General features: G+C 40.4%; 3 protein-coding genes across 3 annotated transcripts in view; all 3 read right to left on the reverse strand.

Moving 5' to 3' along the window:
- ccdc88b (coiled-coil domain containing 88B) overlaps positions 1-4,615 on the reverse strand; it is a 42,141-nt gene extending 37,526 nt beyond the window's left edge. Inside the window, exons 1-3 of the mRNA XM_032528104.1 lie at positions 4,368-4,615; positions 2,923-3,071; positions 1,247-1,355 (exon numbers count right to left, since the gene is read on the reverse strand). Coding sequence (XP_032383995.1) covers positions 1,247-1,355; positions 2,923-3,071; positions 4,368-4,427 — 318 coding nt within the window. The 5' untranslated portion in view covers positions 4,428-4,615. The remainder of the gene's footprint in view (positions 1-1,246; positions 1,356-2,922; positions 3,072-4,367) is intronic.
- Positions 4,616-6,010: 1,395 nt separating this feature from the next.
- On the reverse strand, positions 6,011-11,624 carry rom1b (retinal outer segment membrane protein 1b). The gene is made up of 5 exons (XM_032528233.1): positions 10,817-11,624; positions 9,428-9,670; positions 8,864-9,051; positions 8,102-8,348; positions 6,011-7,240 (listed from the first exon to the last, which is right to left on the reverse strand). Exons 1-5 carry the CDS (start codon positions 10,961-10,963, stop codon positions 6,989-6,991), a joined length of 1,077 nt encoding a protein of 358 aa, XP_032384124.1. The 5' UTR covers positions 10,964-11,624; the 3' UTR covers positions 6,011-6,988.
- A 1,765-nt stretch (positions 11,625-13,389) lies between these two features.
- LOC116696958 (uncharacterized) lies at positions 13,390-23,071 on the reverse strand. Its single transcript, XM_032528229.1, has 7 exons — positions 22,431-23,071; positions 20,564-22,154; positions 18,423-18,451; positions 17,428-17,556; positions 16,637-16,703; positions 16,393-16,500; positions 13,390-15,375 (listed from the first exon to the last, which is right to left on the reverse strand). Exons 1-7 carry the CDS (start codon positions 22,541-22,543, stop codon positions 14,779-14,781), a joined length of 2,634 nt encoding a protein of 877 aa, XP_032384120.1. The 5' UTR covers positions 22,544-23,071; the 3' UTR covers positions 13,390-14,778.

Below are 23,071 nucleotides of genomic sequence, written 5' to 3' on the forward strand. Positions count from 1 at the left end.
ATAGGGCTATTCAAGACAAGCAAAAAATAAACACATCAGATGGAACGAGAACAGTTCTAAATGATTGTGTAGTCTGTGTCTCAGTATTACCTCTCTGTGTGACGGCTTGCCTTACTGATGAGATATTAATGGCAGAGTTTGACAAGGTATCAAACTACCCAATAAAGCTTTGTTAAGGTTTTACTTACAAAGAGATTCATGTCTGAGACTCCAGGAAGGTGTATTCACACTTTGGTTGTTATACGGATAAAACAATCAATATAATCTACCTTGTTAATTAGTGAGCTTTAATCGTGCTGGTAGATGGATTTTGTCAGAGTCAGGCAAATTGTTTCTTCCTGTCTCCAGTCTTTGTGCTAAAGCTGACTACTGGCTGTAGTATCATAACTTGAACAGACAGATCTGAGAGAGCACATATTCCCAAAATGTTAAAAGTATTCCTCCAAGTATGTGTAACAATTTCAACTCATAATTAAAAGAATTCAGAGCGGGCACCCAGATAGCTCAGTGGGTTGAGTGGGTGCCTGTGTACAGAGGCTTGCTCCTCGAAAGCAGTGGGCCCGGGCTTGAATCCAGCCTGTGGCCCCTTTGCTGCATGTCACTTCCCCTTTCACACATGCCTGTCTAATAAAGGGAAAAAATAACTTAAAAAGAAAAGAATTCAGAGTAAAGGTTCCTGCCTTTTTAAGCTAATTCATAAAGGCTGAGAGTCCAATACAAGTCCGATAAACATTCTTCCTTTAGCTCTGTTTTTTGTTGTCTCCAACACAAAATGTTCTCCCTCACAGCTCCATGCTCCACTTTGTTCACCAGCTAGTTGATAACATTGTCTGCTTTATGATGCTGGTCAGGTACCTAATAATGGGCTTATCAAAAGCAAAAGTAGCTGCCTGCTACACCTGGAAATGGGTTAATGAGAGCAGTGAGAGTGAACCAAAACATTAAAACTGCAAGCTATAAAATGAGTTAAAAGACACAAAAAATCTCCATATAGGGCTAAACCGAACTGCAAAGAACTGCTGTATGGGTTCATCACTAAAATGAAAATGACTCATTTATTTGAAAAAAATACTGTCTGTGGGCATATAAAATCTAGTCAAATTGAGCTATATAAACAGATAAACTCTAGTTACTTCAGTCAATACCAACAATTGGACAAAAAGTTCATTAGACATGAAATAGGGTAAAACTCTTTGCTCCTGAACATCTGATCTAACACCTTGATTTCTCTGTGACTCTCCCGTACCTGGTAGAAGGCTCTGATGTGTCGAGTTAATATCGAAAAGTTCTGGACTCTCAGCATTGGATCACCCCGCTCGCTATCATACAAACGCTCCACCTTGGGGTTCGGGTCTCTGAACAGAACAGAAACAGAAAAGACATGACGATGTGTTTACTGCAGATTGATCAAACAGTCCAGTGCCACAACTCTCTAGATGAGAAATTATCATGCAACAGTGCATTTATGCAGAGTAAATCAAATTTTAATGAACCCAAGAAGCAAGCTGTAAGAACCCACATGCAATTATTTGTTAAAATAACCTGGCTTAGGTCAGACCAAATTAATCAGCTGTTTGACAAATACGATGATTGTCTGGTGAGAAAGACAAGGTTTTATTCTGCAGAAGAACTTATTCAGCGGATATGGCTAACAGGGTTGCAAGCCTCATTTAATTATTCACTTGAAATGGTTGGCTAATCTAATATAATTCATGCCATCCTTTCACACAGGTTGTAGAACAACACCAGGTTACAAAAGGGAATGTGATGAACGTTACAACCAATCCTATATGAAGAACACAACAAGAGGCTTTTAGCAACTCTGTGAGGCTGTACTGGCTCATGGATAATGATAACATACTGATGTTAAGAAGGTATAATGTTCACCTAGTTCACCATCTTACTTCAGCATGCTAATATTTGCTAATGAACAATAAACACAAAAAGGAAATGTTGTTAGTTTTGAAGGTCATTAAACAAAGAACTGGACAAATAAAACGTTGACCTGATGATTACATGTCAGGGGATCACAAAGGGATGTCTGGCAAACCATCCAATAGATATCAAGCCATTCCAGTGGCGCTGGAGGCAAAATCATGGTATCACCAAAGTCAGTAGGAACAAAGAGGTCTGTACAAGATTTCATGCCAATCTATCCAAAAGTAGTTGAAATATTTCAACAGTCCTAAACATCAGGTCTTACTTTGTTATTTTAATTAAGCATTAGTTAGTTTATGCGGGACACGGAAGTCATACGCCAGCTGATTATATTATCATTTCCATCAGTCACACACTAATCACAGCCATTTTGACATCAAGGCGGTCCATCTAAACATGATTCCCTTCTTGCTGACCTTACTACACCACTGTTGCTGGCAAAGTTCCAGCCTCCACCTTCTTAAATCAGAGTCCTAACCTGACTCAAAAGGAAAATGGTTTTCAGTGTCATGGGCTGGATCCACTATTGTATACCAATTAGGGTTTTCTTCATTGTGCTCCTTGTTTCAGCTAAGCATGCGGCTTGGCTAATCTAGGGAGCATTATGAAGAGCGGAGCTATCAGCGTAAAGCAGAATTGTATTTTCATTTGTTGCAATAAATGGTGTAGTTTGTAACAAATGGTTCTTCACTCAAAAATGGCTTTTAGTTTAATTGGAAAATGGGCCCATTCCTAAAAAAAAATTAAAAAACTTATTGAAAGCCAAGGCCTGCAAGGTTACACAAGTTTATTATTTCAGTATTCTCCATTTGATGAAAATTTGGAATTTAACACTGTTTTATTTAAATTTTACAATGAAGTTCAATTGGGCCTCTTGCGTTACAGAGTGACTGTGAAATGTCCTCACATGTTCATCATATAAGTTCTTATTTTCCCTAGCAGTCTGTTTTATGGCTGCAAAGCAATGAGGCAAGAAACTCTTACATGACCCTCATGATCTCATTGAGGAAAATCCCATTGGTCAGCCTCATGTAACGATCCCGGACACTCTGGGAAATTGAGTTGACTTCCATGTACTGGTTGTAAAGCGGAAAGCCATCCTCCCTCTCCACCATCTTTTCAAATAGCTGAACCTGTGAGAGACAGGGAGATATTGTGTTTTTTGTGTGTGTGTGTGTGTGTGTGTGTGTGTGTGTGTGTGTGTGTGTGTGTGTGTGTGTGTGTGTGTGTGTGTGTGTGTGTGTGTGTGTGTGTGTGTGTGTGTGTGTGTGTGTGTGGGGAGAATATTTTGGCCAATGGGTCAGGAGGTGGACAAGGAAGACAGGAGCAGAAAGAATGTAGAGAGAGAGAGGAAGAGAGAGAAAGAGAGAGAGAGAGAGAGAGAGAGAGAGAGATGGAGAGGAGCAAACATTTTCATACAGGAAGCTTGAGTTGGTGCACCTGTCCGGACAGGTGGGCTCTGTGCTCCCACACTGGGAAGCACTTCACAGTGACAAGCAGCCAAACAGGATGGCAGCCAAGGTCTCTCTCTGCTAAGATGAGCTGTGCCAATGCAAACTGCAATATAATAAGGTTTATTCCCACCTGCACCTTCTAAAAACGTCACTCTCGGTTAACAGGGTAACATGCTTGAGTTGGATCAGCTGATTAGGTGACGTAGAGCAGCTAGAGACGCTGCGAGACAGTGTGAACAGGGTGCAGATGTCCAACATATTGTGAAGCTGGGGAAAACTCAGTGATTAATCAACCTGCTGAAGTACCCTTTAGCAAATAGTAAACCCCTGCCAGCTGCAGGCATCCTGATTTACCTGACCTCTGAACCCCTCTTTGGATTAGGGCAACAACAAAGAAAATGTCCCTTCAAGGTTCAGCACAGTATCACATTATATCATAAATACTGTTCATTGACCAGAATCTCCTTGGGCTGAGTGGTTTCTCATGTGGAAAACCCAGCTGGAACTTCAGTCTGTTACAAATACAACCAATTCTCATCTGAATTTTGTGAGACTATATTCTCTATACTACACAGCAGATAAAAGCCCAAGGACACGGAAGTGTCAAGGCTTAGGAGAAGAAGAAAAGCTGGTCATTAAGAGGCAAGGGAAGCTGCCAAAAGGAGAAGTAGGGTGTTTGTTTTGCTGTAGCTACAAAACAGCCATAAAGCAGTATCAAGGCTATGTTTTGCTGTTTATTGAACTCCTACTTTTACAATTATTTGGGTGAATAGAAATGGAAAGCAGGCTTCTCTAAAAGATACAATGTCATAAGTATTTGTGACTGAAAATAATGTTTTACTGCAGAACAGGTCCTCGTCCAAAGCAAATTTCTACACAGTTTCCACACAATCCACCAGTTTTATTCTCCTCTCTCTGCCTCTAGAAATGATGACCTTTTCTCTAACTGGAAGTGATAAATGATAAATGACGTACCCATTGCACCAACGCACTTTCCATGAATTCCTCTATTATCTCCATAATGTTAGAGTCCATTGTTATGTTAGTGAAACACTACAGAAGACAGCTAATTAAAAAAGATTATCAACACTTTGTATGTAGGTTAATGAATTAACGAGAGAGAATCCATCTTGCTTCTAGTGAAGTAGTTTGACATTTCTGCGGCTGTTCCCCTCCCTCCACCTCGCTGTCTCTTCCTCTCTGACTGTGTGACAGTTTCATTGCAAAACCACACCGGAATTTTCAAAACGCACGTTGCTTCTTTTTTTTTTTCTTTTTCTTTTTTTGAGCCGACATCTTTACACGCCCTTCACACACTGGGTAACATACACAAATATTCTAATCTTGATTCGCACACTGGAGATTTGGGCCTCGTTTTATGTTGTATGCTTATGAAAACGATTTGACAACATAACACATTTTTCATATTTGACACGTTTGAATGAATGTGATCTATTTTTTTCAAACGGCTACATGGTAATGTTGGCTTTTGTGTTATTTCTGCTCAATAACTTACAGGTTTTCCGGTGAAAATGATGGATTTGACTGGAGTTAATAGTTGTCAGAGTCATTGTTGCTCCATGTCTGAACAAATAACCTAAACATTCGAGCCAGATTCAAACACTATGCAATAGCGAACCCTGGCGGTTTAACATTAACGTTCGTAATTGCCTATTTAAAAATGATGCATTACATCATTATTTTCACAACAAAATCACTAGGGGGGAAGTGTAACCAAGCAGCCATACTTTTATTTAGGTGCTGCATTTCCTGTACTCTTCCTGTAGGTCTATCAGTTCATCTGCAGTAGTCTACAGTATGTGTCAGTTTTGCAGTGGTGGACATTTGCTCAAGTACTGTACTTAAGTACACATTTGATGTTCTTTACTTGAGTCTTTTCTTTTCAGGCTACTTTTTACATCTATTCCACTTCATTTCAGAGGGAAATGTTCTTTTAACTCCACTACATTAATCTGACAGCTTTTGTTAGTCACTAGTTACTTTACAAATTAAGATTTTTTCACTTAACACACATGTAGTTTATAAAATACAATGTTTTATTATATCCAGCTGGATCTGGATCTAAAGCATCTTAATACTTCTTCCACCACTGTCAATATGTAGAGTGTCATTCTTGTTGTGATTTGGGTTTATTGTTGCCATGTAAACATCATCATGAATGTGGTATGTGTACACTTTGATGTTCTCCTTTGCATGTAGGCCTAAACAAATGGTACATAATATGTGTCATCTTTCACTAAATTAGCCTACTGGGAATTCTATTTTAAGAAGACTATTAAACATTGGAAACATTTGTTTTTATTTTTTGGTTGTTGGTTTTAAATCTGTATTCATGAATTCATTCATCTGTATTTTCACTAAGTTTTTTTTACTTGTCTAAAAAAACTACAGCAAGTAACCTATCTCCAATTGTGCTGTACTGTAATGTTAATGGTTGGATTATTACAGGTAATAGTTTTAAGAGATTTGACTAAACCCGAAACCAAACTTTCATCCGCACTCCTTTATCAACCTCTGTTTTTAAATTAAAGAAATATGTATTTCTGAGACCACCTAAAGCATGTTTATCTGCTAAAATGAAACATTCATTAACCTTATTCCGTGACAGTGTTTTATTTAAGATGAACACATTTGGATAGCTAGGGCAGATCAGAATGTTTAATTATTTGCAACAACAACAAAAAAAGCATTTAAAAACGATTTTGCTTTCAAAAATAACTCCCAACATGTTGCATCAGTGTGCTGTTTTTGTCCCTGTATGACAGAGTGTGTTCCTGTGTGATGATGCTGCTTGTGCAGCAGTTCTGGGATTAACCACACCAGGATTATCAGATTGTTTCCGAGCTGTCACAATGGACAAGATGACAGCTTCATATAGGGCACCACACTCACACTCATGCACATACACACACACACACACACACACTTAATCCAACTCTCCTTGCTAAACTCAGATAACCCATACTTAGGGAAATTCCCTACTTTATTATATTACATGTACAAAAGGAAGCCCACTCTAAAAGCAGTTAAAAACTTCTACCTTTAATATATAATTCATGTGCCATTTTAACAGGTTCCTAAGCATTTCATTGCAGTTCAGTACAACCTCTACAGCCCTGAGATGAATATTAAAGTCCACATGTGACCTTAAACATTGTGTGAATTGTGACTTTGCCAAATTATAGCCGAATGTCAAAAAGTGTTAAATATGTGTCTGTTGCTATGTGTGAAAGCTACACTGAATGTTATCTCTTCTAGTTACACCAAAAAGTAGCCTACTATACATCTCCTGAGCAGATTCTTTGGTGGTTACACATTCATGAGGTCCTGCACAGAGGAGATGTTTGTTTTGGTGTCTGTGCAGGGCCTGATAAGATTCCATATTTGTTGCCTTGTTTTGGCCATGTGCGAGACAGCTGTGGCTGCTGCATTGGTGAAGCGTAAATCAAACCTAACATGTCAAAACTCAACTGGTGTTGTACTCGCCACCTACCAACTCACACAACCAAGAAACCTCAAACACAACCCCCCTGAATCCCTTTTACCACAGCTCTTATTTGAATAGTTTCTCCTCTCTAACTGGCAGGAGTAGGGGACGCAGTCTTCTCAGCTTTCTCGGCATCTGCAGTCTCAGAGGACCCTTCGGCGGCGTTGGGGTCAACCTGCCCAAACTTTAGCATCTTCAGGGCATTGGCTTTGAGGTCCTCAAGGGTTTCCTTCACACCCTTCTCCAGGAGATAACCCTCACTGTCGCCCTCTGGGTCCTCCAGAGCCATAGTTCCTTCCACAGCTGTCTGCAGATATCGAAGGCTCAGACATACTGACAGCTGGACAGAAAAAAGCAACCAGGATCATGTAAAGGCTTCATTTCATTTGGTGTTTGTCACCTAATGAGATGGTTAAATGTTTTGATCGGATCACAAAAACTGATTTCTTCAGAATTAAAACGATCATGTCAATTCTTACGTTTTGCTGCAGGATTGCACGCATGAAGATTAGAATCACTATTACAAACATTCACACTTTTATAGGATAATGGGTTCAGGACTGTACAAAAATTATTATTAGTTTTATCTCATGCTTCCTCATCCTTTGTTGTTTGATCTCAGGGCTACATGATTCAGAGCCGGTTTTAGTTTTCACTTGAAAATCTGGCGTTATCCACAACTCAGCTTGAGACCTCATTAACTTTTCACATAGCGGCCATCTACCCCTATCATGGACTGAGCTGTTGCATTTAAAAGTATAGATTGTTTGGTTAGCTGTAGACGGTGTTTAATGATGCACTGTAAAACATGTGTATGGGTGTCATGTTCCAGCTTGCGGTCTTGTTGGTTCTTTCAAGAGAATGTGCCGTCAATAGGCCAACTGTTATTTGGCAAAGGAAATGAAATTAAACGAAAGTACATGTTTGATTAAAAGACAGAAATCAATGTGTGTCATACAGTGAGGTTTTGATTGTGGTGGATGTCATGGCAGTCACTGCATTAAATAAAACTATTATTTGAAAATGTAGAGGGGCGTGGCACAAAATTCTAGATATTATGGTACATGTGTGTGCGTGCATGCGTGCATGTGTGCGTGCGTGCTTGTGTGTGTGTATGTGTGTGTATGTAAATATTCAGGTAATTTTATCACAAATCACAGAACAATAGAAGCATTTATATTCATGCCATCATGTATCCTACCTGTATTAAGATGACTGACAGTACACCAGGACCAGTTGAGTTCATCAGCTCCATGAAGTAATCAGTCAGAGCCTGTCTACAGCCGCGGCTGTACAAGTTGAGTTCCTCTGATTGGTAATCGTAGTTATAGTGGGCGCTGTTATCGGTCAGTTGCAGCTGCAGGCAGGGGCGAGGGGAGGCGGGGTTACAGCAGCTGAAAGGAACACCATCCAACAGGTAACGGCCGTCCACGTTACTCCGGATGCGACTGGAGACAGAAAAAGGAGGGACAGGGAGAAAGCAGACGATGGAAACAGATTACAAAAAGACAAAAATGAGAGAAGAGGAGAGAGAAAGAAATGAGGTGAAGAAATTGAAGGCCTGACTTTCAGGTCAATGCATACTTAAAATTAGTCAGAAATGAGCAATGCTTCTCTGCAATTGTTGTCATGTCACAACCTTTCTGTTTACTCAGTCTTTTTCATTTATTTCATCTTTGACCCACGTTTCTATCCGTTTCTGTCATTCGTTTCAAAAGTAAAGGCCAAATCTATTTTTAATACACTATTCCTCTACCTTCACTCTACCAAATCATTCCCTTTCTCCCTCCAGCCCTCTTACAGTTTGTTTGACCTTTTTGGATGTCAAGTCTACTTATCTGCCATTCAACTACATTTATCTTCTCTTTCCTGTATACTCCTCACAAGTCCAGTTTCTTCTCTTTCATCCTCTCAATTCCCTGCATGGCACAACCTGCTGCTCCCTGTATTGTGATTCACTCACTCCTTGACGTCCTTGGAGGTGAAATCTAGGTATCTGTTGCTGACCCACTGAACTTCAAACCAATCCTTGAAGTTACTGTTCCCACAACAGCGAAACTCCATCTGCAGACGATCAATGGTCTCTTTCTGAAAACAGCGGCCTGGCACATCTGTGTCCTTGTAGAACCGAATACCATTCCTCAGGCCCACCTGACAGTGAAGACAAAAGAGTGAATGAGAGATTGCCATGTTTTGTTGTGCTGTATGTCAAAGATGCAGCTGTTTTCTGTTTATGTCTGTTAAAAGATTTAATTAGGTCTTGGTATTTGAAACCTGTGTTTATAGTAAATGCTGTCGGGTTTGTTGTTTAAATTCTTTCGCATTGCAACTTAAAAGGCCCACTGTTAGAGGGGGTCAAAGGGTACAGATGACCCCAGTCCCATGTCCAGGGGGGCCCCATGTAAAAGTCTATGGTGCTGGAGTGGGTGTGGATAATGGGCCAAATTTGGAACATGTTGCCTCCCTGTCTATAATTCCTAACAGCTGGCATGCTAAGACCTGTCTGATCATTACTAATGACCCCCACCTTCAGAGACTCCTCCAGGCTTCCCTGCAGGGCGTAGCTGAGCACCACAACAACGATGAGCAAACAACAGAGCACTGCAGCTACAGCAAACCAAGCCAGTAGGAAAACTTTCCAACGTGGGAAGCGGGTTGCATCCAAGGAGTCCTGACACGCACGACTTGCAACCCAGTTGGTGCCGATGGAGGCCAGGCCCACCATCATCAGGATGTTGGGCACCACGTGGATCTCTGTGTTGTCCATCACCTCAAGAAAGAAAGAGCACAGTTAAAGATAATAGCAGCCACAAGAGCAGCAGCCAACTGTGAAGCACTTTGTCATTTCCTCCACACACTTTAGCAGCTAATAATCCTGCATTCGATTAGCCTTATCTATTCCAAAAATGACCTTGGCAGCCAAAAGATTCAATTAGCTGCTGATGTGCTGGATGCAAAGGCTACTCTAGAAATATAATGAAAAATTGAATGGATTGCCCTGGTTACAGCAAAAGTCAATTATAGACTGAGTTTATTATTGGCTGAGTTTTCAAAAGCCTGTCAGCCATAAAGCACCTCTGCCCCATTGTTGTGTTAAAATTACCAACAATAAATCCAGCCCAGTACTGTCACCAATAATATCTATCCAGTCATATGTGAGTTTAGGACAAAAGATCTCAGCCTCTGGGTGTGAAATAACTAGTTTTGTCAATGATCTGTACACATTACGCAGGTGAAGTGCAAAACAAACTAAACTAATATTTTTGTCTAACAATTATAAAAGAGGCTTGCATTCTTGTAAATCATTCTGTAAGATCCTTCCTGACACTATTTTGTTGGCCACATCTTACATTTAAGACAGTCATCTAAAACATGTCAACACTAACTTATTAACACTTAGACACTACAGAACTTATAGCTCAGGGAATCTGTCATTGGATATCAATAACTATCTGTAGCCATGTGTTCATGGCCCATCCAAATCAATCACTGATCAATCTAGCCCAATGACTACCTGGTAGAACTCATAACCTTAGCCTGCTGGTCACGTTACCTAAATTCAACACACACTGAACCCCAATTGCTTTGAATTTGTTTTTTGATGCAGTGGTTTTAACACAGTGTCCTCACGACTTGTCATGCATGAACGTGCCTGAGTGTTATTATGTGCATGTTTACACTAGTATTGTGTGCACTGCATGTTTGTATTTGTGGATTAAACTGTGGTGCTAAATTTAAATAAAAGTCCCCGATTAGCAGCAGCACAGCAGACTCAGTAAACAACCACGAGCAAAGCCAAAGGTCTATGTTTGTGTAACATGAATACATTCATGCCTGTGTTTTTAAACTTGGACCTGTCTTCAAGTTGACATTGCAATAATTTGTGTACATATGAGTGTATTTTTCCTCTCCCTACCTCGGCCCTACGAAGCAGCTCTGTCTTAAGGTAAACCCCCAGACAAAAGATGATGACCCCCCACATCACTGCCATCCAGGACAGCAGCCACAGGCCTTGGGCCAGGCGCACCCGCCGCTGCTGGGTGAACTTTATCTTCAACAGCATGGCTCTCTAACATGCACCAATCAACGCAAAATACAGGGGAAAAAAGTAAGAGAAGGGGAGTAGGAGAGAAGAGGAAGGAGTTCTGTCAAGTCTGGTCAACACTTGAGATGCAGAGAAGGTCAGCTGCATGTAAAGAGACAAACCCAACAGAGGTCACAAGAGGGTGTTTTCAATGTTGCAGAAACACAGTGGTCAATACAGGCCTTGTGCTTTGTTGTCTGGTGAGTCATTAGCAGGTTGAGCTCATCTAAGTTATTCCAAGTGGAGGCGATAAGCAGGTAGATCCCTCAGATGATAAAGGACACAGTCGACCTCAGAGTATAATCCAAAAGCTTTCACTTGGATGCTGAAATTGTTCCCAAAAGATGATTTATAATCAAAATCAGTGCAGCAAAACTATGAAAAATACGAGATGATTGTCAATTAATGAATTCCTATTGATTGTCAATCAATGTGTATTCCTTTTTCCGGGATGACAGTTTTTCTCCTCAAGTTGATTGGTCGTAGCCCCCCCTTCCTGCTGATTTCTTGCTCTTGATGTGATGTTGTCTTTTGATGCCACCCCTCTGGGTCTGTGCATGTGCAGCAACCTCCTAAACCGCTGTTCCCATGGTTGTAGAAAACAGAAACTGGCCAAAGTCGAGAGTTTGGAGCCGTAATCCTCCCAACAGAGTCCTTGGGATCCTATTAAAGTCCATGGGCCAATGGAAAAGCAGGGCAGTGTCTGATCAGCAAACTTGTTCAGATAGACACTGATGGGAGGGACTATTATGACAGGTGGACTTACCTGAAACCCATCAGCACAAACTGGTCACCATGGATGCCTCAACTACAGAGTAGATGTAGATGCAGTTAGCTGAGGCTAAATGGTAGCAATATCATGAGATGTGGGAGTGTGACAAAATGAGCAAGCAAATCTAGTTTGCTGTCAGAAGTATTGAATGTTGCATTGATTAATAAGGCAAGGATACGTAATCAGAGGAAAGAAGAATTAATTAAAAGGTTCCAGGTTTGTTGTTGGAAAAGTACAAGTAGCCTGCCAACACCGCAGTGTAAAAATACAAGTAAAATCAAAGTTCTACTAAGTAAAAGTACAGAGCTTTTATCAGCTGGATGTACCTAAAGTCTCACAAATAAAATTACGCCTTCTGCAGAAAAAGACACCCTGGGACTGATTTATTATTATTTATGATATCATTAGATGTAAATACTGATGCATTAGTAAGCATCATGTCATTGTTGTAGCCATTGGTTGAGGTGGAGCTAGTTTTAACTACCTTATCTACTACCTTATTTAGCTAACTGGCAGGCCCCTATAAAGGGTCACAAAATAAAACTGAAGAGTTGTGAAATGAATAATAGAATGGAGAATGTCAAATATATGCAGTGGACTTAAAAGTACAATATTTTCCTCTGAAATGTAGTGGAGTGGAAGTATAATGTAGCACAAGATAGAAATATTCAAAGCACTGTACAGATACCTCAAAATTGTACGTCAGACAATTTAATAATTTCCACTTCTGTAAATGCTAGGTATTGTGGACTCCTTCACCCAACTAACAACAAAATTCCCTCTGTTCCAAGTTAACAAAGCTGAAAACCATGATATTTATGAAGTGGTATTACAGTGACACAAGACCCAACTGCATATAATGTATGAATACATGACAAAAAGAGAAAGCCACTGATCAATTGATCAACTGAAATTAAGTGAATATTGATCTCAAAATGATCTTTGTGGAGAATGGTAACCGAGGCTCTTTCATATAAAGTGAAAGTAAGACTATGGAGAGGAGACGTATGCTAGTATGGGATTATGTATACAGTGCAACACAAAGGGAGGTTGGTGGCGGTGAATCAATAGGATTAAACTATTATAACAAGTATTTATGACAGCTTGAATCAGAGCTACAGTCAGGTTGAAGCCCGTTGTGTATTCCCTGCTCTTACAACACAGCAAACAGAAAACTAAATCAAACTCTCACCGCATATCTTTAAGGTATCCATTACAATGCTTCAGCCACATCACCAATAACCAAATTTCCAGTTAGGTAGTTAGTTAGTTAAGTACTTAGTTAGTTAGGTCATATAAAAACATGTCATTAAAAATGTGAAAACTTTTTTTCACATCACATGTGCTTTTTCCCATAAGGATATCTTTAAATAGTGAGACTGATGGAGATATACTGACATCATGAGGATCCTTGTGTAGCCTTCTAATGGTAGAGGCAAGAAGAGAAGAAAAGATCTAAACATTTCTTCTGGCACAAAATTAAGAACAAATATGACATATTTTTAGAACAGCAAATATTAAAGGTCTAATAATAGCCAAGCTGTCTCTATGTTGTTATACAAAAAGAGATTGATGTTTGAAGCTGACAAGACAAAATTTAACAAGAAAGAGGTCTGTAATCTGAGATGTTGCATTCATTTAAGATGAATATTTTTATTGGTAGAACAGCCATAATGACATAGTTACATATTAGCGGTATTCATAAGTGCATGATTCAGAAGGTAAAGTGTACACTGATGAGAGATGGGTTCATATACGATTATGTTGCTGCTGCACTCTATTCAATATACATTTTCACAATACTTTCACATAAATACTATACAGTGTTCACATCTTATTCTGCCCACTACATCAGTTTTGAACACCTACCCCATATCATTTTAGATGGGAAGGGCCATCTTGTTTTAGACACAGAGTCAATGAATATATACAAATCTGTGCATGTACAGTTGTACATGTTTTTATTTCATACTAATTTAAACTTATATTTCATGTAAATCAATTAGTTAATTTTTTAACTTTGACTTTGTATTAGTTTAACGGCAGTTTTCCTTGTGCTGATCTGAATGTTACCAATCACCCTCATAACAATGACTGAAATAACTGAACAATGGTAAGGAAACACAAATGTGATTATTTCTGTGTTCAAGAGGTATTTCTGCATGGTTGAAATATTATTAATACAACTGTACAACAGGCTGTTGTTGAAAATGACTATTCATCTCATCTGCTGTATATAAAGAAGATACTTTTCTTTAAGAGGTAAGTGGGTTTATTCTTCAGTGTTTGCCATTTATTCAGTTTATCAATTGATGAACAGCCATCTTACATAAAATAAAAAAACTGATAAGTGGCTATAACACTGTTAACCTCAGACCAGTTGCTCTTAAGAACAGATGGCCTTGATGTCTCTGACTTTTAAAAACCTTGTCATCCATTGTATTAATAGGTCAACTGTTAAACTCACTACTGAAATGAGGAGCTGCTTCTATCTAAAGGTATAGACAGAAAGATTTGTCTCTCTGTTAAATTGGGGGGGGGAGTACAGGGCAACAGGCAAAGGGAAAACACAGTACATTACATCTTATTAAATTAAGCACTTAAATGTAAATGTATTTATAAAGCATACTTGGAAATAGTTTCCTATAACTGTATGTATTACTGCATGTTAAAAAATTTTAATATACATTTTGGCATTTGATTGCTCTGTTGATAATTTTTTTCAACGGCAAGCTTAAGAGTTTTTTTTTATTTCTTTCAGTGCAAATTGGTTTCCCTATTTTTTGTATGTGTGGAAATCTTGTCCCTTCAAAATCCTCAGTAATAAAATCCTATACCCAAAAGGACATTATACACAAGCCCAATAAAAGATTTTCTGGTATGTTGGGGATACACTACACAATGCATTTGACAGCAATGACCTAAATGAATAAATACACATTTCAATGCAATAAGATAAGACTATACATTCATCCTGTCATGTTGGATGACATTTTCATTCTGACATTTTTATTTGTTCAACTCATCCCGCCCACTCCTGCCCGCCCTGCTGTTCCTGCCCTCCACTATTGGGCTGCAGCTGCTGCAGGAAATCATCCAGAATCTGCTGGGCTGACATGGAGGTCACATCCACAACGTCTTGCTCCAAAAGCGTTACCTTTACCCCACCCTTCCCACCCCAGCTGTCACCACCCAATTCTACCTGCTCGAGGTGTGGAGGGGCATTAGCGTGGTTAGTGCCCAGAGGAAGCTGCTGTTGGTTTTGGGGATAGAGAGGTTGTGGTCTGGCTGCATAACTGGCAGCCATTTTCTTATAGATAGAAGTGCTAATGTCAGCTGCAGAGAAAGGAGGGCTGTGCTGACCAGAGAGACTGCCTTCAGTTCCTATTGTTGGCACCCCCTGCTTAAATGGTATGAAGGCTGTGACCCTCTGCAGACCGGCATCTGATTTCGTCAACCAATCATGTGCTGCCTCCTCCACTTTAGGCATGTGGGATTGGCCTTTTGGTTGTGAAGCGGTGGAAGAAAGGCTGATTGGGGCAGAGGTCGTCAGAAGCTTCTGTTTGGCCTCAGCTGAATCAAAGTGCTTTTCCAATAACTCCTTTATCAAGCATGGTATCTGAGGTTGAAACACACAAAAACAAACTCTGAATTCAATCCATGTATCCATGTCAAAGAAGAAAAAACATCACTTTAGAAATCTCTGAAAGCTTCCTATAATGGACATTTCTAATCTCTAGCTGAACAGTTTTGAATACTTGTTTGATCTATTCCACTTGGTTCAAGGGTGGAATGTAATCTGAATTAGAAAGCACAACACTGGACACAGGTTAGAAATTATGGGAAATATTAAGAAAATATTTCCCTCAATGTCTAACTTGTGTCCAGTGAACACATGAACATGCACACATGAACAGATTATGAGACAATGGACCCCTGGGTGCAGAAACATTTAAGCCCCCTCCTACCTACCCCTGACTTGCAACACTCCAGGTTGTTTAGTGTTTTTCAGCATTTTGCAGGTTAACCATATGTAATGCAGTAGTCAAGTACTATTTTGAGGTACTTTACTTCATTCATTTCATACTTCTACTTCACCTAATTTCAGAGGGAAATATTTTACTTTTCACTCCACTACATTTGTCATACATATTTCACACACAAAATAGAAGAATGATAGATTACATCTTTGACTCTTTGACTTTACAAGGATAAATGTTAATAATTGCCTCTAAAAACAGCCACTGAAAACAGAATCTCTATTTTTGACCCACAAGACCCTTGGCTCCCTAGGCCCATTCAATGATTCATTGATGCTTTCACACACATTAGTAGAGAGTCCTGGATGCACAAAAAACGTGTCATGTCCTATGTCCTGTTACATGTCATCGTGATTGATCCTTTATCATCTTAACTTGAGATGAGGAGCAGACGCAGGCTTCAACAAATGTGCTATTGCAAATACACATGTGTTTAAAACACAGGGTGATGTGGTCTTATAATATTACACTTCAAATGTTGGAATGACCCATCCTACCATGGCTTAAAGAAGACTGATCCATCCCAGTAATGTATTTAGTAAAATGGTTGCTATCTGAAGTGTGCATGGATGTCCAGTAGGGGACACTGTGCTTACATTCATGTTCTCCATGGCTGCAATGATCCTGTGGGCATCCTCCAACTCTGAGCTCAGCTGGGACACACGGTTTTGCAGGTACTTCCTCTCACTGCTCAGGTTCTCTGACTACACACACACACAGACACACACACACACGCACACACACACACCATACAATACGGTGAGATTGACAAGTGGCTCGTGGTTTGTAAATGCAGTGAATCCCCTGGCTTCCCCAGTCTTTTCCCACAAGTTTTCTCACCGCTATATGCAGGTGTTCCCCCAGCAGGTTATTGGCCTGCTTGGTCCCAGTGTGGGTCTCCAGAAGGCTGCAAGACACAGAAAACCATAGAAGAAAAAAGAAAAGAAGACAACCATTAAAAAAATACCTATTATCAGATTTATTTCTAGACACGCAAACACACACACACACACACACACACACACACACACACACCACTTTATTGTCATTATCTTTTAAGGTTAAAGACAGTTGTTTGTCAGGCCAAATGGTTGCCACAAACTCTCCAAACAAACATGTAACAACTGACACCAAACTGGAGCCCAGTGTGAGGCGACCATTCACTCCAGTTGCTGCAGTCTGTTGAAGAATGTGTATGTGCCTGGCAGGGACAGTGGTTGGTTGGTGATAGATACAGGCTTGACAGGGCTTGTGTTACAACAAGACTTTCACTGGTGAGTGGGAAGGGACATGACAGGTGACTTGTATCCCCCTGTCTCTGTTGGCCAGGGAAAACATGTTACTGCAGAACCAAAATACCCACAGAAATGCAAAGGGCTAAATGTATGTTCCATAGATCAATTAATCTATAAAAACTGTTATGTAAAGCAATACGTTAACTGATGGATTTTGGCTCTGGAATCAATATGTGTGCCCTCTTTAACACCATTTCACTCTCATATGGAAACATGTTGTCATTTATGTACTGCATTATCATACTAGACGTAGAAGAAATGTTATCTTCAGTATTTATTTGTGAATTCAAATTATAGAGCATGTCCCATGTTAATTCGGCATGCACGATCCCAAACCTTTTATATTTTTCCTTGACATGGCTGAGCTCGTCCCTGGTCCTCTGCAACTCCACCTCCAGGCTCTCAATGCAAACCACAGTCTGTAGCAAGTTCTGGTGAAGATCTGTGTTCTCCTCCTGCAGCGCCCTGAACACAGAGGAATGATGGTAGATAGAGTTTTGTCACAGATCCTGGAGAGTATTTAGAAGTGTTGCCTTTTATGGACCACTATTTTCAAACTGGAATTACCCTTAAGAACTATTGAAGATGAGGCCTTTTCTTATATGCCTCCATTTGAAGAGTCTATTCATTATCCAAAAATCTTTTTATGAACATGCCACATTTCACATCATGTTGATCTCAAAACCCATCACTACACATGAGGCTTAGAGAAAGTTATATAAATACTGCGTTAAAAAGGGTTTTGACTCTAAAACAAACTACAAAGATGGTTGTTGCATAGATTGTGTGCCAGTTAACACTATTTTAGCAATAGAGCTACAGAGGTCTGGCATTCAGCACTTCAGCATTATTTATTGTTATTATTATTATTATTATTATTAACAACAAACTCAAAAAGATCAATATGTGCTTTTTACATTTTAAACAAACTACAAAATGATATGAGAGGAAAAGTTAGGAACAGCATCAATGGAATGTACATTATGTATTACAAGTAGGACGGTGACATATTTTCGTATAGCTAAGATTTTGTAGTTTAACTTTCATTTGGTGCTTTTGTTATTTTGTCCATCCTCTTTTAAACTTCTGTTTCATATATTCTTATTTCTAATGACGTAGAGATGCATGGTTATATAAATCAGTTCCATAAATACCATGCCTCTTCCTGTTAAAACAGGAGTGGAGGGAGAGAGGAAGCTCATTAGTATGATCAATAACCACTGACCCATCACGAGATAGACAGAGAGAGAACTGAATGGGATAAAGAGAAATGTATGAAAAGCTGCACTCAAAGGTGAAGTGGGCAGACAGTAAGTATGTTGCACACTTACTGGAGATGGTCGGCATCACACAGTGTGTCCTTGAAAAAGAAAAAAAGAAGGATCAGAGAAAAAGATAAGATACGGGAGACATTAGGATGTAGTACTAGCGTAATTGACTTTTCCTTTGTTGCAAACATCCAGTACAATCAATTTGAACAGTCTGGTGTGGGCACTGTACTCCAGCACATTGAGTGCTGTGTAACAACAGTGAAACTCTTTTGTATCTCAAAGAACAAAATGGGCGACAAGTTCTTAACTGTTCAACCAATGAATGTGAACACTCCATATGCAACCTTGCTGTAAGTTAGAACTTCAACCTCATAGACACAGTTATTGTTTCATTTGAATTTCAGTGTGCTGGAGTAGAGCCTTAATAATGACAAACATATTACTGTCTAAATCAAACATCCCCTGATATTCAAGCAGGCAAACTGGAACTGGAAAGCCATTTACAGGAAAAGAGAAACCAATAAATGGATTCCCTACGTCTGCAGGGCAACACGCAGTTCAGAACTAATTCCAGGCTATAAAAAAAGGTTAGGCTAGGCTAGGTAAAAAGCATAGGTAGCATACATAAAGAACAATAAGTAGCAAAAAAAGGACATGGCATCCATCCATTCATTTTCTATATACACCCAGGGAGCTGGAGCCTGGCCCATGCACACATTGTGTGAAAGGCGGAAGGACACACCCAGGAAGGGTCACCAGTCCATTACTGACTGTCATGTACAGATTGAATGAACTATTGAGTTATGGCAGACCTGCTCCCGGAAACAGACTCCACTAGAATTGATTCGTTCTTAGCCCCTCTGTATGGGTGTTTGTGTGAATTCACTGAACCTTAAATTGAAAAGACAAATTCAGTGTGATCAAATCCCACACAGCGACCAAATGGAAAATGTTATGTAATGTTGTATGTGATTATCAGCACATAACAATGCAAGCCTGCAGCAGATTCTGATATAAGAACAACGTGATCCTTTCTCTTATCCAACCAACCTCTCTCACATTTAACATAGTGCTGGCTGCTGCTATGTGAGCTAGTGTGAGAGATTTGTCCCAGTGGATGTGTGATGTGTGTAATGTTACTTTCTATGCCTATACAGTTGATTCACAGAACATATAGTAGCTCAGGGATGATCTTTGAAAACAAACAATTACACAATTTAAGGGCAGGAATAATGTGTGTATGTGTGTTTATGTGGACATGTAAACAGATTTTTTAATAAGCTTGTTTTTCTACTGTCGTTTGCCAATCTTTGAGGATCACAGTGGAGATAAGTTACACTAAGTGATAAATAAGTCATGTGTTATCCCTAAGTCTCAGTCGGCTAATAATGAAATTCTTTTATTAGGAATAACCCCTTGAGATTCAGCATCTTGTTTTCAAGGGGGTCCTTAAATATAATTTTTTTATAATCATGTATATAATATGTGGTAATTTTAAAACGTTCATTAAGTTAAATAAATTTGAAATCAGACAAAGGGATAGAGAAACCTTTCACACCACAAATGGCTTTCAGTAGGTCATTTATGAGAAAATACATGAATCAAATTGTGTTATATTGTGTTGTCATGGGTCAGACTCCTGAAAAAGAAAGAAGAGTCATGAGTATGACTGTAAAACCAGTCAGCAATGAAGTTTCCGAAAGCATAACACTGCAATAAGGGGAGGATATATCTGCGTAGACAGAACAGAATGCAGTGTTGCTCCTTTCTTGCAGAGGCAGTACAGCTGAGTCACAGGCTGTGTAGGACGTGTTAAACACTATCGCACTGCAAGCTGAGTCATTCTTCAGCAATGCAGCTGATGCTAGTCCTGTACTTTCAGGGGAAACTCAATTTGATAATACTTGTTTTATCAATTTACGAGTGCCAAATGTCAGTATGCAATCTTATTTGATAAAGAATGCAACTGTATAATATTATAATAATCACATATGCATTTTGTTATCAACAAAAATATGTTTTCATGCATGTTTTCTCACTTTTCCAAACTGAAATAAGGTGTGTGCCCCATACAACTAAAATTTCACTTTAGATTCATGAATTGAGGCCTGAAATCTCCCTCCTCTCCAGTCTCTCCTGTTCCTGTCTCATATTCTTGTACCCTAATAAACAGAGCAAAAATACTCTAAATTTAAACTCACCCTGCATTGTTTAGAGTGTCTCACATGCTGTGACTGGTGTGGACCACTCTGCTCCGGGCTGTGGTTGGTAGCTGTGGAGGCTGTGTCTCTGGCCCTGGGGGAATCAGATTGGGTGGATGAAGACTCAGATCCGAGGCCTGGCCCCACACCCTTGGCTGAGGATGAAGGGGAGCTGGCGGGCCCTCTCTGCACAGGGCCAGGGTGCACCTGTCGAGGCTGATGCTGAGGGAGGTGTTGACTGTGGGAGGCAGTGGGCTGCTGTTTGCGGTGGTGACATTGTTTGGGCTGGCTGGGTTCTGGGCTGGTGCTGGTGCCATCTGTGAGGTGAGGGCCACCTCTACCATATCTGTCCCCTGACATGGAGCCCCCAGTGGGCGACGGCCTCCTGTCTTTACGGCTGCTTTCGTTGTGAGTATTGTGGCTGGGAGAGTGAGGGTGGGGAAGAGGTGGGGGGCTACCGTGGTGGTTCCTAGCTGCATATGAGATCAGTTTGTCAGGATTGGAGCAGTCCGAGAGTTTCCGAGGGTTGCTGCAAGCTGCTTTCTCCTGTCTGCTGGACTGTTTCAGGTGCTGCTCCCTGTCCTCCCCTGAGCTCTCTCTGTTCTTCTTTGGTGGGAGCTGAGGCTTGATTGGGCCAGGTGATTGTGCTGGGGCTTGTATCTTTCCAGTAGTTTTATTATTATTATTCACACCCAAGATGTTGAGAGCCGAGGGACTTATGACCTGTTTTGTAATCTCATCTAGAAAGGCTGAGAATTGCAACTTTCCCTTCACAAAATTTGCCTTGGTCTGCTCTATCTCAACTTGAGTTGCCTCTTTCCCTTTCTGTCCATTGGGATCTGGTCTTGAAACTCTTGGGGACAACACCTCCATTGACTTAGCCTTGCGGATGTCAGTATGAGGCTCCTTTTTTTTGAGGATGCCTTTGCTGGGTAGCTGAATGGAGGACACTGCTCTCTTGGGGGCCCTAGAGACCCCTAACAGAAAGTCCTCCTCACTGAAAGCCAGGCTTCGGTTCAAACTAGCTGCCTTATACAGCGGTCCATAGTTGATGTGCGGCGCTCCGGATTGTTTTCCTCCAAGATCACTTTCATTCCCTTGCAGGAGGCCTTGTTCACTTCTGCTGTGACCTCGGTCAAGAGAAGCAAAACCCCGCTTTCCCCTCTTTTGTTCACTCTTATGTATCTCATTACAAACACTGCCGTTCTTGTTGTGTTTGATGGTGGCAAGGACAATAGGCTCGCTGCTGTCATCCTCCCTGAAACCTCTGCGCACATCTGAGATGTTGGAGCAGGACAAGGAGTGCTGTGGCAGCCCAGCAAGACGAAGAGAAAACGGATCATTTGCACTTTCCTCTGTGTTCCATGAAGAAAAAGAGGAGGAGGAAGAGGATGAAGAGAGGGAAGAGGAAGAGGCCCGAGAGAGAGTAACAGGGGTATTGTGGTTGTAAAGTATCTCATCCTCTTCGCTGTGGGGAAATTGCTGTGTTTGATGGTGGGCATCGTGATGGAGATAACGACCATGTTGATGGTGACGGTGGTGTCCTTGGCTTTCATCTGTATTTCTGTCTGTGTCATTAAATGTTGTATACCTGTAACACAAGGACACAGGAATATAAGCAACTTTACTGTCTCTGCACCAGTCAGTTTTAGATTGGCACATAGATACATGTATTGCATGTTATTGTAATGGTGCATAATTATAACTTAAAACTATTGCCAGAATATGTATATTTGATTCCAAAAGACAGATGCCTTCAAATGTAACGTTTGTAATTAAAAGGCAAATGTATGTAATTGTCTTTTTCTTAATACCACTTCCATTAGATGTAAATGTAAATCTGGCCGACTGGAATGAACCATCCTACCTGTGTGACTGAGGGACTTGGTGATGGGGAAGATGACGGTGGTGGTGGTGCTTCCGCATCTTGATCTCTTCCGGGCTAGAGGGGCTGTGAACAGGCTTAAAAAACTTCTCCATCACCCGTCTCTTCCCTGGTTGTAGGCTGTCGATGGTCCTGGTTGGGTTGACAAGGGGCACTGACGGTGATCCCTGTCGTTAATCAGCTGTTTCCACTAGTTTTTTCTTTCGTCTGACGAATCTATCTCAGTCTCTATAAGACTACAACTTGTCTGTCAATGTCAGCTGCAGAAATCATCATGTCAGACCACGTAACAATCACAATTTTTCACAAAGTATTGTGAAAATTAAATCAAATTTTAAATTCTAGCTAATAAGGTGCTCACTCCTCAAAAAGTATCCTTCTCAACACTGGATACATCTCACGATAAGTGTTTCAGCAAAGCTTCCAGTAGTAGGATTGTTTCTACTCACATGAATAAGTTTGTCTTCAGCGGCTGGCTGCAGAATAATGAAATCACGCCTTGTGAACAGGAATGTATGAAATTCTGGATGGTGGCTTGATTTTGCTTCACACGTGATGTAACAGCTGGGTGCTCATTGAACCAGCTGAAAGAGCAAGACCTTTGTCCTCATACAGGAGACAAT

This window comes from Etheostoma spectabile, chromosome 10 (genome assembly GCF_008692095.1).
Source record: "Etheostoma spectabile isolate EspeVRDwgs_2016 chromosome 10, UIUC_Espe_1.0, whole genome shotgun sequence".
NCBI classification, from domain to species: Eukaryota; Metazoa; Chordata; class Actinopteri; order Perciformes; family Percidae; genus Etheostoma; species Etheostoma spectabile.